This window comes from Chaetodon auriga, chromosome 17 (assembly GCF_051107435.1).
Source record: "Chaetodon auriga isolate fChaAug3 chromosome 17, fChaAug3.hap1, whole genome shotgun sequence".
Lineage (NCBI taxonomy): Eukaryota > Metazoa > Chordata > Actinopteri > Chaetodontiformes > Chaetodontidae > Chaetodon > Chaetodon auriga.
The window spans coordinates 16,504,806-16,522,118 of record NC_135090.1 but is presented as its reverse complement, the minus strand read 5'-3'; the positions used below and the strand labels follow the sequence as shown (position 1 = coordinate 16,522,118).

Sequence of the window (17,313 nt, the reverse complement as noted above, 5' to 3'; positions counted from 1 at the left end):
ATCTAAAAAACCAAATGCAACAATAAAGAATGGGAAAGAATAAAATAGGATACAGCACTACAACTATGATGATTGTCATCATTATTTTAATCTATCAATTTATTATTTGGTGTATAAATTGGCAAAAAAAAAAAGTATAATTGAATGAAACACGTTATTTAAAATGACATAAAACATAGAAAAAGAAGAAAAGCATCGATTTGATAAGTTACAGATGCGACATGATGTCTAATAAATCATTAATTAGTTGATTATATATGTAAAATAAAAAAAAAAAAGTTGATGATTAATTTACCGCCAATCTACTGATCGATTAGTCGACAGCTACTTTCGGCTCTAACAGAAGAACTACCACCCTGATGGAGCAGAATGACTCAGTTGGAGGTTTGGAGCTGTCTCCGTGCTGTAACGTGATGTTGACGCGCTCTGTGGCAGCTGAGTCCAGGCACCGCCACGGTGACAGTTGACGGCTGCATACCAGCACACACACACCCTGAACCGGCCCCAAAACACAGCCCTCCGCGGCGGCCCAAAATAGTGAAATAATGAAACACAGACATTTTTGTCAATGCCCGGGGACCGCAGGAACCGCGTACGACCGACATTTGCTCTCCTCTCCTCTCCTCCCCTCTCCCTTCCGCCCTCCTCGGTCCGTCCTCCTGCCCTCCCTCCCTCCCTCCCTCCTCTCCGGGACTGAGAATGCCCGTGTTGTACTGACACAGTAGCGATACGGGCTGAGCAGACATGGAGGCCCGATTGACGAGAGAGGCCCGTGCTGACACATCCAGGCCCAGCTAACGGCGTGTCGGACTGGATTTTGGAGCATCTCGGGAGATATTACGGATACCAGTTGCTGTAAGGAAAAAGGATTTTTGCACCGAGGAAGGAGAAATAGAGGGAGATCCATTTCGGGTCTCTGTTGATTCAACGCAGCCGCCATTTTGTTGACAGTTAGTGTTTTTTTTAATAACCTACACGGCGCTGCATCTCTTATTTTACACCACTGGAATATAATTCACCACATTTTTCGCGTGTGTGTTTCAGTCGATATAAATTGTGCGTTTGTCCTCGAACCAAAGTCGGGAGATTTTTTTTCGGGTTTCGCTGACTTGCTAGTGCATCGTTAGCCGTCGTAGCCGAGATGTAGTAACACGAGTGCCTACGAGAATGTGACGGAGATGTAAGATTATGTGCATCACTTGTCCGGGGTTGTGTCATATTCGCTCGGTTTACACAAATACTTTGAAAACTGTAGGCGTTTGCTGCTCATTTGGAGCCCACATGCAGTGTAAGTTAAAGCCATGCAGGGCGAAATTAGCTTGAATCGTCCTCAAACAGGCTGCTGATAGATGGCTAGTTAGCCGCTGCCAGTGCCATTGATACAAAATGTAGCACAGGCTGTCTAGTATTGGATGGATGGTAGCAACTAGCTTCCTACAAAATAAACAAACCTTTCACAATACACGGGCTATATTAAGCTCCAAGTGGTCAAACCATCCACATTACTTTACCGCCTTGCTTGTTATTCTGAATATTGTGGAAATTCATTTTTTCGGGGGGATGCTTTACATGCTGGCACTCAGCTTACACCATCGCAACTTTGTGTTTTGGAGGTGGAAAGGTTAATCCAATTTTGTACGTGGTCAAGAACCGTGTGCATTCATTCAGATCTCTTTCTTTGAATCAACATTATTACCTCGTTCTAACCTATGTGACAGCCAAAAACAGCACAAACATGAGTTATGCAGTTGTAGCTGAAATACCAGGGGTGAAATACTCATTTCAGGCTGTCGCTTTTAGCTCACGGAACATGCCTTAGATTCGTATCTTAAAAACATCACCGATATAAACTGACATTTTTCATGTTTTGTTTTTTTGGGGGGGCAATTCAGCACTTGCAAGATACAATATGTGGCCACCACGTTGAGGGACGACACAGAGCCAAATAATGTGAACACCGTTTCTGGACAATTACAGAGGTGAGTGAAGATCATATGAATCTAATACATTAGATTAGATATCCCGATTTTATTGCTGCTGTTGACATAACAGTGTAGCTCCACTGAATGGGATTCCTCAGTGTTTGCCAGATTTTAATGGTCTGTTTACCCACGAGTAGCTCTGCAAAATAATTCCTCGGCTGCATGCATTGCAGTGTCACCCTCAGTGCTTTCAGAAACTGTAAGAGCATGTCTCGGAGGCCGGATTTCCCTGTGATTGAGACAGTAATTATGAGTATGACTGCACAGGGGTGAATTTGCTGACTGAATATGAGGACTTGCAGCGAAATGCAGGCTAATGTGCAGACAAGTGCAGCGTTGACTGTATAGGAAACCGAAAGCAGATAACGTTATTTGGTCTGTTCGGCCCTCCGCTTGCCAACCACGTTTTTTTGCATAACGAGACGCAAAGTGTACTTACTTACGTTGAACGCTCGTTTTATGCGCTGCATTTTAAGGCAGTGAATGAATGAACTTGCCTGGGCTGCTACAGACTGATGTTTGCACGGTGACACCTGTCATTCGGCTCCGATTTATTGCAGCAATTCGTTTCGTCGAGGTTTAAACATTGTAGCCGCCCCCTTCGCTTAAGGGCATGGCGTGTTACATTTAAGTTTGATCACTTCCGCTGTTAGATGATATAAACTCATGGTAGTAGTAAAGGTATTTGCCTGCTTTGCCCCCCCCTCCCCGAGCACGGCTCCGTACTAATACCGATAGAGTAAAAGCCCTGGAAATGACACGGCGCTCGGAGGGCAGACGCCAGCCCTCATGTGAGTGATGATGGGGGTGGGCGGGTTGGATACTATTGCTATGGCCAAAGGGAAATCAGCAGTTATGAACAACGTGTGCAAAAGTGAGGAGGGAGTGAGAGGAGGGAGGGAGTAGGGGGAAAGAAATGGGAGGGGGCGCGGGAAGTTGTTTACTACGTTCCTGCCTGCTCTGCCATTTCTTAGCTTGTTGGCCTGATATTGATTATTGATCCTCTGTTTTTCATTTTCATATCTGACATTTGTTCCTGTTTTATGTACCTGTGTTCGTACTTCAGCTCCTGGTTATTGTTGTGAAAGTAAAATCACGTGACGGACAGGCGTGATTGATGTGTATCTTTAAAACCAGTAGTGCTGTTATTCTGCTCTTTTGCACTATGACTGTAAAGCGAAAAGGCTGCGGCATAGTCCTAACTGCTTTGTAAATATGAAAGTACTGAGATGCTAATCGTGGAATTGATGCGATTTAGTGTGTGTCAGTTACAAACTAGAAGGTGATTTGGCCCAGTATCGGATCATTTATCTCAGAACAAGTGGTAGTAAATGGCCTGACTTAGCTTGTTAGAGGTACAGGGAATGTTTTGACTCTCCAGGAGGCTTTTCTCTAGACGTTTGTCAGTAGTCTCTCGCAGAGTTAGGTACTACCGTGGCTTATTTTTGGCATAGCTGCTGTCAGGCAGCGGAAGCAGCCAGTATCTCTGCAAGCGTTTAGTATAAAAGAAAGAGGGAGAACATTTGTCACTCTGAGAGAAGGACACAGGGAGCAGAGTTTGGGGGGGGGGGGGGGGGGGGGTGCTGGATGCAATGTGTTTTTGATTAAAGTAGGAACACAGTGACTTTAGTTTGTGTGCTGTTACTACTGCTTTCCAAGTTTGCGAAATAGAGTCAGGAAGAGGACGGAAAAGCTTAAAGAAAACGGTGAAAGAACACAGAGATTGATGGAGTGCTAAAGAAAAGAGGGAGGTGTGATTTGAGTGTGGTATGTGTAGCAAGGGGGAGTCTGCAGTTTTGAGGCGAAATGGAGTGAGTAATTGAAGTAAACACAGAAAAGAGGGCGTGGGGGAACTACAGGCCAGACTCCAAAAATTGGGTTGCGTTTACTGTGTGGTTCAACAACAAAAAAAAAATCTCTACTACTGTTTTCCACAGTCATAATCCAAAACAAACATGGTCTAGGACTCCGTGTTGGGGAGATTCTTTTTTTCCCTCCTCTTCCTGTGACACTTTACTGATGTGACGACTTGTATGACTTTCCTGAGGCTCCATTAAGTGGCTCTTTTAGTGCTCTCCACTAATGTAGGGCGCAGAGAAACCGCCGGCACGTTGACGCTCTATCACTCACTCTCAGTTGCTGCTGGCGAAGGCTGGGAAAGGCGGCCGGATCCTCTGTCTAGTCCCAGAGGGCCCAATGTGCTGAGGTCACAGTTCTGAATTGCCTCCAAATGACTTCACCCAGAGAAAGCACCTGCTTGGGGGCGAATCCGCATTAAATCACTCAGTGGCCACAGGGAGCTGTAGACAACTTCATTGAATTGGGCTGTCCTCTATGGAGCACAATTAAGAAACATGCTGCGATCTGCTGCTGTTGTGCTAACGCAGTTTGCCCCTAACACAGGCACCCGTTTTCACTGCAGCTAATGAGGCAACTTAAGGGATTGCTCATTTGGCATCTTATCCTGTAACACCTAGGAAGGATGTGGCAGCACTGTGGGATTAACTATTGATTCTGGACTTTGTGGGCTTTGTAATTCTCAGGTGGACAATTCATAGTCCTTGAGCCTAAGGTTGCATTTCTCAGGTAGAAGAGCCTTGGCTGTCTAAATAGGTCACAGATTGGTATAGGCTGTGAGGACGAACACGCCATAAAAATTCACCCAGACGGGATGAAGGACAGCCTCTAACCAAATAGATGATAAAAATTGTTGCCCTCCGTCTGCTTTACACCATCATTCATTAAAAGACATTTTTATACTTTCAGTTGCAGGGCACTGTTTAAAACTGTCAATGTTTGGTTGATGTTCTGTGTGTTGCAGTGACTAATGTGGAATTCCCCCCTCCCTTCCCTTCTCTCTCCCTGTTATACCTGTCTTTACTTCTGCAGTTGAAGGACGGAGAAAGAGGGCTGGACAGCCGAGGAAGGGAGAGAAGCCACCTAAAAACAAGGAGTGCTTCACCCTCACCGTTATCCCCCTCCCCCTTTTCCCCCTTCACCCCCATCCCACCCCCTAACAAAAACTCTACCTGATATCCACAACACCTCCTCCTTAGTAAACCTGCACACCCCTTAAAGTTCTGATGGATCCGAAGATTCCGGGTGGAACTGCAACTCCACCCCCTCTTCTCTCAGGTGCTCCTACAGGGGAGCGAGAGAAGGAGGGAGGGGGTGGAAAGAAAGAAGAAGAGGAGGAGAAGAAGAGAGACAGGGAGAAAGAGGGTGCAGCCACTGTCTCTGCTGGTACAGGAGGGCCAGGAGCAAGTGGGTCAGGAGGTGCCAGCGGTGATCAGTCCCATTTCTCCATCAAAGAGAGCAGCCTGTCAGAGGGCAATGTCAAACTTAAGATTGGCCTTCAAGCTAAACGCACGAAGAAGCCCCCTAAGATCTTGGAGAATTACGTGTGCCGACCAGCCTTCAGGGCCACGGTGAGGCATACAGGGCGTGGAGGTGGCAGTGCTCGTGGAAACCGTGCCGGGGCAACAAGTGACGGGCCAGGGAGTCAGAGCCAGAGTCCGTCACAAGGCAGGGAAAAAGAGAGGGAGAAGAGTCCCAGTGTCAACAGACCAGCCCCATCATCTTCATCAACCCCCTCTACTAAAGCTCCTACACCACCTCCTCCTGCTCCTCCTCCTGCCAGCACTACCACCCTGTCACCCTCCCAAGTGAATGGGAGTGCTGCAGCAAAAAGGGTAAGGAGGGAGAACATAGTCAATTTATGTATTACGATAAAGCACAAACATTCAGTATTGACAGCCAGCATGTTCACCAAGGTATATTTATTTAGCGTACATACCTGTGTACGTTTACCTTACCTCCTTAATATGTTATCAGTCATCAGTAAGGCAGTGGTCACAACAAGGTTACCTTAGTAATCACCATGTTATTGCACAGATAAAGAGCAGGGCATAAATTCTTCTTTAGTTTCCTTTGTGTTCTCTGTTGGCCAGTCTCTATTCATCATGCACCGCCCCCTCCAGCCTCTCTCCGCCTGTGTCGTCTATCCTCTGTCTCTGCCTGGCCATGTCCTCTCCACCCCCCTCCCCTGCGCAACCCCCCCATTCTCTCTCTCTCCATCTCTTTCTCTTGCTCTCTCTCTCGCTCTCTCTTCCTCTCTGTCCCCAGTCTGACCCTGATAAGTGTTATTGAGTTGAGTGTAACTTCCCCCATGGGCATGCCTGGGAACAGCATTGGACAGAAAATCCTATCAGTAAATTGCATTTTGTAAACGCATCTAGAAACTGTTTTTGACTGTACTTTTAGCTGGGGCTGTCTCTGGCCAGATGTGTTAAGTTCAGTGGCATTAGCACCATAGCTGCTGTTAATTTTTTCACGTTCCTCTCACATTTTTTGTGTGAGCATATGACTATATTGAATTGAAAAACTGGAGTGTTGTGTATACATCCATGCATTGAAGAAATTGGGCTGTGTAACTCTTAAATGTAATAATTATTCGTCAGTTACCACCTGTTTGTTCCCATTAACCAAGTGCCATCTTTTTCTTTTCTTTCTTTTTTGGGCAGGGTTCACCAAAGATGGATTGCAAGTCTGATACAAAGCCAGACACGAAAGCAGCCGCCACTGCATCTGAGAGGCCCCTTAACCTTCACCGACCTCCACCAGACAGCAAAACGCATCCGTCTGGGAAGAAAACACCAACTCCACAGCCCAACCCCCGGACATCTTCCCCTTCTCCACCACTACCTGCATCAAAAGAACCCAGCTTTGAAGGAGTTAAACCTCCTCAGTACACCTACAGCACTGAAAGTCAGAGAGACAAGGACAAGGGTGTTCAAAATTGGGGAGCACCCACAGTCACTGAGAAATTAGCTCAACTCATAGCGACTTGCCCACCATCAAAGACCCCCAAGCCAGCCAAACCTGCAAAGGTTGACCCTGCTCCTCCTCTCCCAAGCTCAGGCTTTATGGCCCCTACAGCCAAGCAGCGCGACAGGGCTATGGCCAATAGGAACACATATTCACGAATGGTACACCTTTCTCCGCCACCTCCTGTGTCACGGCCACCTGGTCGGCCTTATGGTTCTCGGAACAAAGACAGTATCTCAGAAAATTCTCCCACCCTGACACCACTTAGGACAGAGGATAAAGAAGAGGCTGGGATAGCTAGTAGCAGCAGCAGCGGTAACAACATCAGCAACAGCAGCAACTGCAGTAATCACAGCAGCAGTCAAACACTCTCCTATGGCAATAACCGCCTGTCAGCACTGTCAAAGGACAGCAACAGTGACATCAGCAACAGTAGCATTTCCAAGCCACAGTCACGTCCAGCTCATTGCCTAGCCCACGCCACATCCCCAACATCTTGTCCCATTTCATCCTCTTCCACCACCTCAGCTGAGCAGAGGACAGTGAGTGCAGTGAGCCACCTGGGCTCCTCTGCTCCCTCACAAGGACACCATGCACGAGAGAGTCCTGCCTTGGCAGAGGAAAGTAGTGTAAGTGAGATGGAGCAGGACAGGGGCACCCCCAGAGACTTAACCAAGTGTCCTGCTCCAACAGGAACAGGAAAGCCAGAAGGGAAAGACAAGGGGGGTAATAATCAGTCACTGCGAGTTGAGAGGGGGAAGAGCTCTAGTCCAAGTAAGCGCAGTCCCAACAGGGATGGTGGCAGACCTGGTTGGACTAGCAGTCCCCCTGAACCTGTAAGACAAAGGGCACCTTCTTCATCAGAGCCAGATGGTGAAGAAAGCCCACAAACACCTCTTAGAGATGATTCTCCTGATTCATCCCTAGACTCCCCTGCAGAGCAGGACAGCAAACCCCTTAAAAAACGCAGAGGAAGGAAACCCCGCTGGACTCGTGTCATGAACAAGACGCAGAGTCACAGAGGAGGCCAGGACAGTCCCTTTGACCAGAGCAAAACCACCTTGCCTTTATCTTCAAGCTTGGAAACACCATCACAGCCAGTTAAAAGACCTGTGGGCAGGCCTCCCAACCCAAATAAGATCAAACCAAATCCTGTGCCACAAAGTCCAGCGTCACAGCTCTTCCCACCCCAGCCTAAGAAAAGGGGAAGGCCGAAGTCAAAAATGCCAAGGCTTGATGCCCCGGCTCCTGGGTGCCTTCCTAACAAGCTGGCCCCCTCCAAGGTCTTTTCATCTTTGCTTAAGTCCAAAGAAGAGCAGGACCCGCCTGTTCTTCACCCAGAGGTGGACCTGAATCCGCCTAAACCTATGCCTAGAAAACGTGGACGCCCTAAGCGCCTTCCTCCTACCTTACCCCAGGAGGGTCAGCCTCCCACATTGGCTCCAGAGTCAGGGGACATGGGAGACAAACGATTCCGCAGCAAAGGAAATGGGCAGCTTATCATGAAAACCATAATAGGCAAGATCAATAAGATGAAAAGTATGAAACGAAAGCGTATTCTCAGTCAAATCTTGTTAGGCCCAAGAACAGAGGATACCACTAAAGGCAGCACCAGTGGTGTGGTTGGTTCTGTGGAAGCTACAACCCAATCATTGTCCTCCCTGGCTGCCTCTTTTGGGGGAAAACTGGGGCCACAAATTAATGTCAGTAAAAAGGGCACAATATACATGGGTAAGAGGAGAGGCCGTAAACCAAAAGCAGTGACCAATGCCACAGCTACAACTCCGCCACCAGAACCCTTCCTTTCCCCAAACACCACATCCCCTCTCCATCACCATCAATCACAGTCCCAGCAACACCACCAGCACCAGCTCTCCTCTTCAGAGGTCTTTCCCTCCCCTTCCCTCTCACAGTCTAGTGGTGGCCACAGTCCCATCAGCGATGCCAGCTTTGTGGAGCCAGGCTCTGTGCACTTTGGAGGTCACTCTCACTATTCTAACCCCCATCATAGCCACAACACGTTCTCCTTCCCTCCCCCAACCTTTTCGGCCCCTAATCCCCGCAACCTGGGAATGGGCTCAGCGTCATCGTCTCTTGGGACAGCAGCTTCCCAGAAAAAGTCGTCTTGTCGGGGATACCATCACCACCACCACCATTACAGGCAGCACTACCATTACCATAAGCTTTCCCCTCCCAGGCCGCTCCACCCTACTTCCCCTGCTCCCCTCAGTGAGCTAAAAGAAGCCACTCCGTCACCAGTCAGTGAGTCACACAGTGAGGAGACAGTGCCCAGTGACAGTGGGATAGGAACAGACAATAACAGCACCTCTGATCGTGGTGAGAAAGCTGGAGGGGCGGGTGGTTTGGGTGGAATTGGGGTGCCACCTGGAATGGGCAGTGGATTATTAATGCCAGGGGTCATCGGTTCAGCTATGGGTCCAGGGGTGGGCCTTAATTCCAGAGGCAGGCGGCGGCACTCCACTGTGCTCATGGAACATCCCTCACCCTCTCCATCACCCCACGGGGCAAGGTCATCCCCTGATCCCCGGAGACCTCACCCAGCAGCTCCCCCCTCCTCCCTAATGGGACACAAGGAGAAGCATAAGCACAAGTGTAAACGCCGCAGCCATGGGTGCCCTGGCTATGACAAGCTAAAGAGACAGAAAAGGAAACGCAAGAAGAAGTACTTGCAGCTGCGCTCTCGACGGCATGATCCAGACTTTCTTGCTGAGCTGGATGAGATTGTTGTGAGACTGAGTGAAATTCGGATAGCACACCGTACCACAGGGCACCGGCTTGGCAGTGGAATAGGCATAGCAGCGGGAACAAGTAGAGTACCAGGAGTGGGAAGCAGGGCCAGTGGTGGCATAGGAGGCACTGCTGGCCCACCTCCACATCATTATGTCCACAGGGACCTCCTGCCTACAATCTTCAGGGTTAACTTCGGCAGCTTTTACTCCCATCCTGCATACTCCTGTGACCCATTGCACTATGTTCGTAAACCAGACATGAAGAAGAAACGGGGACGGCCTCCCAAACTGAGGGAGTCCATGTCTGAAGTTCCCTTTGTACCTGGACTTGGATTTCCACTCTCCAGTGGAGGCTTCTACCACCCATCCTACAGTGTTCCCTACTCCTCTGGCCCCCTGGGGTTGGGCTATTACAGAGGCTATCCTCCAGCTAGCGCTCTGTATCCCCACCCACACCACCAGTCACCCCACACAGCCCCATCCCACCACTCTCACCACTCACCATCTTTTCCCCCTCCTCCCCCAACATCTTACATGCATCACCACCACCCTTCACATCTCCTGCTGAACCCCTCCAAATTTCACAAGAAAAAACATAAGCTGCTTAGGCAGGAATATCTGGGAGGAGGAAGGTCCCCTGTCCTGTATCCACCCATGTCGTCTGAGCTTTCCTTCAACTGGCACCACAAACATAAACACAGACACAAGCACAGAGAGCGCTGTGCTGAGGACGACAGGGAGGAAGCTGCAAGAGGAGGATCAGAGAGTCGGGTTAGCGCAGGGATTTCTGAAAGTGGAGCATCAGGGAAGGGAGAGCGAGTTGGCAGTTTAGGAATGGCGGAGTCTTTACAGCGATGCCGCTTTGGACGAGACACCTCCATCATCAGTGCCAGCAAGCAAGCTGGAACCACTTCTGCCAATTCACCTTCTTCTTCCTCATCCTCATCTGCAGAAAGGTACAAACGCAAGGAAGGCTCCATGTCCTGTCTAGGCCCCTCCAGGCTTGCACTGGGTAACAGCTCAAAAGGCCACCACCCAGTAGAGTCCTGGTTCAGGATGGGCAGCTCTAAGGCAGACTACTCAAAGCTTTCACGGAGTCATGTGGCACCTGGCCAGGGTCCTTTCTCAGATGGAAGAGCTGAAGACCCAGCTGGCTGCTCAGACAGTGAGGATGAGGAGCCTCTCACCCCCACGGACGATGGAGAGCCTGGAGCCCATGATTCTCCAAACCTTACAAATTTGTTTGCCTCTGCTCTCACCCGCACTACACTGAAGGGGGGCAGGAGCAGAAAGACTGAGGTAGTCCCAGAGAGCTCCAGCTTTTCCCGCATGGACCGGCCGATGAGGAAGGACCGCTCAACATCAGCAGAAAGGAGAGAGTTAGGTATGTCTAATCTGGTTGAGATTAATCTAATTGGATCTTTTGAATGGGTTGCTTAAAGCAGAACATCCACTGATAAACTGATATACAGTTTACAAAAGTATCTGCATAGTTCATTTAAAATAAAGAGAAAACTGTATAGAAACCAGTAACAATAACAGCAGGGGTCAATTAGCATTTATTTGTTCTTGGATATGCCATTCATTGCATAGAATCCCATATTCTTTATACAGCCCTATAGGCTTTTGAGTTAAATGAGCTATTTACCACAGAAAACCTTTTAACCCAAGTAAAATTTGCCATGGTTGAAGGTTATAGGAGCCAATTGTGCACCAAATTAATTTTCCAAAAGTAGTCCTGATGCAGTTGTACAGAAAATCCCATGATTCTTTTGCTTTATAGCTTGGCACAGCTATGGTGAATTTGGCTCAGCGCGCAATCAATTAGATCCAGCACTGATTTCAGGACTATGCGTTCGGGCAGTAACGCTTTCAGGCTCTGACATATGGCACACCAAGAGGCCTTGAAAATCTTGCTTGATCTCTGCTCAGTGAAGCTTGTGTGTCTTTTGTAAATCCTTCATAGTGCCGAGAAATTTGCTGGAACCATCCATATCTCAGTCATCCTACAATCAAACAACACTGGAAAATGATCTGTTCTGTTTTTCTAGCCCTCACATCTCTCCCCCATCTGTACAAAGAAACTAAGTGGAATAAGCCACGTATTTTAGTGAAAAAAACGTCCCCTGGAAAGACAGTGACATCCCCTGTGCATACACTGTCTGACATTTGGTAGCTCTTACTAGTGGTTAACAGGCTTGGCAAAAAAAAAAAAAAAGCATGCGTAATGACTTAAACTGGTTTCTCTCTCAGTGTGGATGGCTGCAGTTGGCCACAGTTGATATAGCATTCCTGCCAGAGTTTAAGGGGTGGAGTGTTTTGTTAACATGCTATATTTAGTAGACGTTTCCCTCAAAAGCCCACAATGTGAGGCTTAGTCCTATCCTTCAGAACACCCGGCACCTGGGCTGAGCTCATGTTGCTGATGCAAGACAGTTCCTCAGAAATGGTCTTGCTTCATCACTATGACTCTGAACGCCCCCTGACTAAAACTGATGTCCTAGTGTGTCTGTGAGCAGTGGTGGGGAGGGTGTTTTCAATGTGAATACTACCTAATGTTTGTGTGCAAGTTAGTAAGTGAGATGGGAAACCGTAAGGTTCCCTTTGAGACAGCATGGTGTAGATCAAACCACGCCAGGGTAATCCTGGATTAGAGTTTAGGACTTTCGGGGTCAACCAGCGGTCGCAGACTGCACCGTGAAGGTAGATGAGACCAAAGGTGGAGACTGGGCTGACACACAAGACAAGTGGGGAATGATGGAAGTAGATTGATGCGTACTGACAGGAGACTCTAGAGTGATGTGGGGAAGAAAGGACTGTAAGGGAAGCCAAAGACAAGGTGTAGCATATAGGAGCAGGTGTGAATATGCATGTTTTCATCCAAATGTTCATATTTCCAGTCAGCAAAAGTACAAAATAAAAAATACAAATAAATGTTTGTTAATGACACCTGCTGTTAAGAACGTAATGTTCACACCATGCATGGTAACGCACCATGACCACATATTCACACATGGAAAGGGGGCAGGGGTTCAGGTTAAGTCGTTAATGGCTAAACCTGTTGTCCAGTCTGATAATGTAGTTAATCGGTTGTCCCATTTTGACCCTGTCTTACCGGGTGACTTGGGTTACATGTGTGGCCTCCCTGATCTTGCTATGACAAGTCTTTGTGGGTCACTGGGCATGAGTCAGTTCCCTTTCACTGAGCTCAAGGTTAGACAAGGGGAGAAAGGAGAGGGTAAGGAAGTCAGGATAATGAGGCACGGGAGAGCAATGTTAATGAGGAAAAAAGATGAGAAGAAGCAAGAGGAATATGAAGCTTTATCTCGTAATGTTAAAGGATGAGAAGTAGGGGAAATTGTGGAAGACAAGTGTGACACATAAGTCTAAGAATAATATAAATGAGAGAAGAGGAGATGTTTGAAGAAAGATGTGAAAATGGAGAGTGATACAAAGAGGAAAGTCAGAGAAAATGAAGATCAGCTAAGAGATGGTGAATAGATATAACTTGTAATTGATAAATAAACATTCTAATGCCACCTACAAATGCTAAGACTGTGTGTTATGTGCTTTGATCGTTAGTGCTACATATAGTACTTAACACTAATTTTCTGTATTTTTGACAAGGGTCATCAGGTATCCAGACAAGAGGTGTTGCCCTCTCAACCTCTGAAGGGCCCGAAGGATCCCTGCACCACCGACAACAGCACCATCACCAAGCTTCCCTGTTTCACTCCCACGGCTCGGCTTCCTCCTCCTGCCTCTCCCCCTCTCAGGACTGTTGCCTGGATGTTTCCCTGCCCCACCACTCCCATCGGGCACAGCCATCCAAACACAGCCTGCACCACGTCAACAAAATCCTGCGTGCCAAGAAGCTGCAGAGACAGGCTCGTACAGGAAACAACGTGGTGAAGAAGAGGGGCCCTGGACGTCCCAGAAAGCACCCGTTACCATCCCCTCCACCATCCCCACCACCCATGGTTGAATTGAATCAGACTCGGCACAGGGACAGAGGGGGGGAACGGACAGCAGGGGGAAGAGGGAGGGAGGGAGACACTGTGACAGATGCTATTGAGTCTGTGGTCCAGGGCCAGCGTCGAAAAGGTCAGAAGAGGAAGCAGTGGGACAGAGATGGGGAGGAGGAAGAAGAGGAGGAAGAAGAGGACGGGGAGGTAGAAGAGACTGAGGAGCGATTGCCGGATAGAGAGGAGAATCTGGGCAACCTGGTGGCAAGGCCCAGAGCTGGGACAGGAAGAAGCTGGCTTACCCAGGATGAGCTCCAGCAGTTTCGTGGGTAGGCAAATTTTCACCACATGTTGAAAATTAACCTTTATCCCTCAGAGTCTCAGCTGTGGAACAGACATAAATTTACAGTGGTCACCAATCTTAAGATTCAGTCCTGATATATAAGCATTTATTAAGTCACTAGAAACCAAGTCATGGTTCTATTTTTAGCTCCGTGGAAAGCAAGCCAGATGGCCGCGGCTCCCCAGAACGCCCCGCCACCGTCTCCAGGGAACAAGCTCCGGCCATGCCCATAACCAGCCAACGAGAGAAGAGACCAGCTAGACCTCCAAAGAAGAAGTTCCAGAAGGCAGGACTTTACTCTGATGTGTACAAGACTGAAGAGTGAGTTCCATAGAAAATTAATCAATTTTTGCTTCTGATATTGATGTTTGCTTTACAGATCAACGTGCCATAGTGGAGTTTTTCTGGACTACTTGTGAACTGCCTTTACATTTTCGCATTTCTCTACCACACCTTGTAGCCCCCGGAGTCAGCTTCTGCAATTAAAGAAAGAGAAGTTAGAGTACATACCAGGGGAACATGAGTATGGATTGTTTCCAGCTCCTATACATGTTGGTGAGTCTTAAATTTGATTGCTTTTTCAGACTGCGCTTCCTATTTTTAAAACACAGGATCTGACCATGTCCTCACTACCAAATTACTTTATCAGTGTTTTTAAAACAAATCTAAGTTATTTATGTTTTCTGATGCTGTTAAAGTTGTGATTACGAGTCATGCTTCTATGTGCAGAGGTAAAACATGTGCCTGCCTCATGAAGTTGGATTAGTCAGAGTTCTGCTGAGTAAAAGCCACAAGCATTTTCACTTGAGGTAGAATTGGAGGGCTTCTGGGGTTACTCATCAGTATCCAGACAACTCAGCAAACCTGTTTCTAGGAAGGAACAGGAACCCTCTTTTCTACAGTTACCATAGGCCTATATTTTTACATTTCAATTCTATTGTCTCTCCCCAATTTTACTTTGCTTTGTTTTGTTTTTTTCAGGGAAGTACCTGAGACAGAAGCGCATTGATTTCCAGTTGCCTTATGACATCTTATGGCTGTGGAAACATGACCAGGTGATCAATCACGTTGAGCACTTAGTGTCTTATGGGTTTTTCCATGCTCACAGTAATTTACTGATGGGTAGTTTCAGAAGGTACAGCCTCAGTGCAGGCTCACATAAGCATTTGTTACTGAATTTAAACCCCTTTGTATGTACCACTGTGTTTTGTGTTTCAGCTTTACAAGAGGCCTGATGTCCCCCTTTATAAAAAGATCAGATCAAGTAAGTATCCAACTTTGTTCCTGTGATACAGCCAGAATACAATATGTAGCCTCGTCAGTGTATGTTCTTGCATTTTTTGTTTTACTACTTTAGTTGCTTTGGTTGCTCTGCCTGTTAAAGTCCTTGTCATAAATTATATGCATTGTTCGCAAAATAGGAATTTTCAGTATGCATGATCTCACTGCTGGTCACACTTGATGAGAACGTCAGTAACTGTGAATGTAAAATGGTAATCCCCCCTTTCTGTCACAGATGTCTATGTGGATGTGAAGCCTCTGTCTGGTTATGAAACAACTACATGCAACTGTAAACCTCGTGAGAACTTGAATGAAAAGGGCTGCCTAGATGATTGCCTGAATAGGTAAAGACAAATCACAGCATAACATGCTGGCTTTTAGCAGGTTTCCCATTGGAGAATACAATCTTACTATGTTTAGTCGTATGTTTGTCTCGGAATATTGTTGTAAAGTTGGTTATAGTAATGAAACAAGTGTGAATGGAAGGTACACATGGTGTTAAGACAAGAGAATAGCATCCTCAGCCTAATTCTAAATTTTTTTAATTGCCTGTTTCCCCAGGATGAGCTTTGCTGAGTGCTCCCCCAGCACCTGTCCATGTACTGATCAGTGTGACAACCAGCACATCCAGAGACATGAGTGGGTCCAGTGTCTGGAGCGATTCCGCGCTGAGGGCAAGGGCTGGGGCATCCGCACTAAGGAGCCACTTCGCCCTGGACAGTTTATCATTGAGTACTTGGGAGAGGTGGTTAGCGAACAGGAGTTTAGGTGAGTTAATTGGGTCAGGTAGTATGTGAGAAGTTCTTAATGGGTGGCAGACACGAATGTCCTGTGTCTGTCTTTCTGCCTGTTTCACTTCCTCTGTTCAGGACTTAATGCATCCTGACATAGAAATTAACAAAAGCCTCTCTTTTAATCTTCCACCCCCTCTCTCCTACCGTATTTCAGGAGCCGTATGATGGAGCAGTACTATTCTCACAGTGGCCACTACTGTCTGAACCTGGATAGCGGCATGGTGATTGACAGTTACCGAATGGGCAATGAGGCACGCTTCATAAACCACAGCTGTGAACCCAACTGTGAGATGCAGAAGTGGTAGGTGTTGCGGCAGCTTTAAACCAGTTTCCTCCTAATGTCTGTGTGGTGTTTTGGGTTTTCACCAAAGCCCAGCTTTGGCTAAGCCTTTTCAGGAGCAAGCATGAGCAGTGGCCACAAGTTGTTCAGGACAGATAATTGAGCCAGACCTCACATTAACTTGTTAATTTAATTTGGTTGACTGATGACAAAATAAGAGTAGGATTTACCATTTAAAGCCTCCAGTACATAACATGTAAAAATGCTATGTTTACGTTAAGTATTTCACCAAAACACATTGTGTGTATTGTGGAGATCTGACCTGCGTGTCAAGTGAATTTCCTTCCTCACGAAACATTTCAAGTCCAACTGAAATCACATTTAGTCATCCCTTGTTGCAGTCTAAAATATTGTCAGTGTGTTGTTGATATTTGTTATGATTGAGAAGATGTTCAGTAGAATTATCAGAAATGCTCCCGGCTGGAGGGCTGTGTCTGTTTGACAGCAGTGTGTTGTTTGTGGTATTAACAGAGACATTTGCAGGTATGTTTGGATCCAGTTACTGTGTATGTGCTGCAGCTGAGTAGTTAATCAGCTATCTAGTTTGCAAATGGACATTGGAAGTGAATGTTTGTTTGGGCTAAGGTGCAGAACAAGACGTGTGGTCCTGTTTGTGCGTTATATAAGAAGGAGACTTGTGGACACAGTGTGAATTGTTGTTCAAGGTCTGTAGCTCTTGTGTTGTGTAGCTGCTGTTTGTCTCAGTGTGACATGCTTCTCCACCTATGATATAACGCTGACTTTACTGATTTATGCAAGCTTTGATTGGCTGTATTGAAATAAGTTCTTTATCTATCTAGACGGATACCAGAACAGTGTTCTGAGATCACTATCATGAAACTAAACAAATATGAAAACAGTTTTTTTTCTCAATGCATAACACAGAGCATGTGATTGAGAGTCTGTATGTATGCTATAGCATACAAAATAATGCAGTTTCATTTCTGTTGGACTTTAAGTATTTTAAATCCAGCTCTGTTCACATCTGTGTTTATTAGCTTGCAGTCTTCTACTTCCCTATCTTTGTCGGC

The 17,313-nt window shown here is 46.9% G+C and overlaps 1 protein-coding gene across 2 annotated transcripts in view; it reads left to right on the top strand.

Moving 5' to 3' along the window:
* Positions 1-683: 683 nt before the first annotated feature.
* The window catches only part of ash1l (ash1 (absent, small, or homeotic)-like (Drosophila)), a 30,628-nt gene continuing 13,998 nt past the window's right edge, over positions 684-17,313 (top strand). For both annotated transcript variants that reach the window (XM_076755398.1, XM_076755397.1), the window contains exons 1-12: positions 684-855; positions 1,893-1,979; positions 4,872-5,674; positions 6,506-10,943; positions 13,187-13,853; positions 14,015-14,188; positions 14,328-14,422; positions 14,849-14,922; positions 15,086-15,131; positions 15,384-15,492; positions 15,710-15,916; positions 16,097-16,243. In XM_076755398.1, the coding sequence (XP_076611513.1) occupies positions 5,066-5,674; positions 6,506-10,943; positions 13,187-13,853; positions 14,015-14,188; positions 14,328-14,422; positions 14,849-14,922; positions 15,086-15,131; positions 15,384-15,492; positions 15,710-15,916; positions 16,097-16,243 (6,566 nt within the window). In that variant the 5' untranslated portion in view covers positions 684-855; positions 1,893-1,979; positions 4,872-5,065. The remainder of the gene's footprint in view (positions 856-1,892; positions 1,980-4,871; positions 5,675-6,505; positions 10,944-13,186; positions 13,854-14,014; positions 14,189-14,327; positions 14,423-14,848; positions 14,923-15,085; positions 15,132-15,383; positions 15,493-15,709; positions 15,917-16,096; positions 16,244-17,313) is intronic.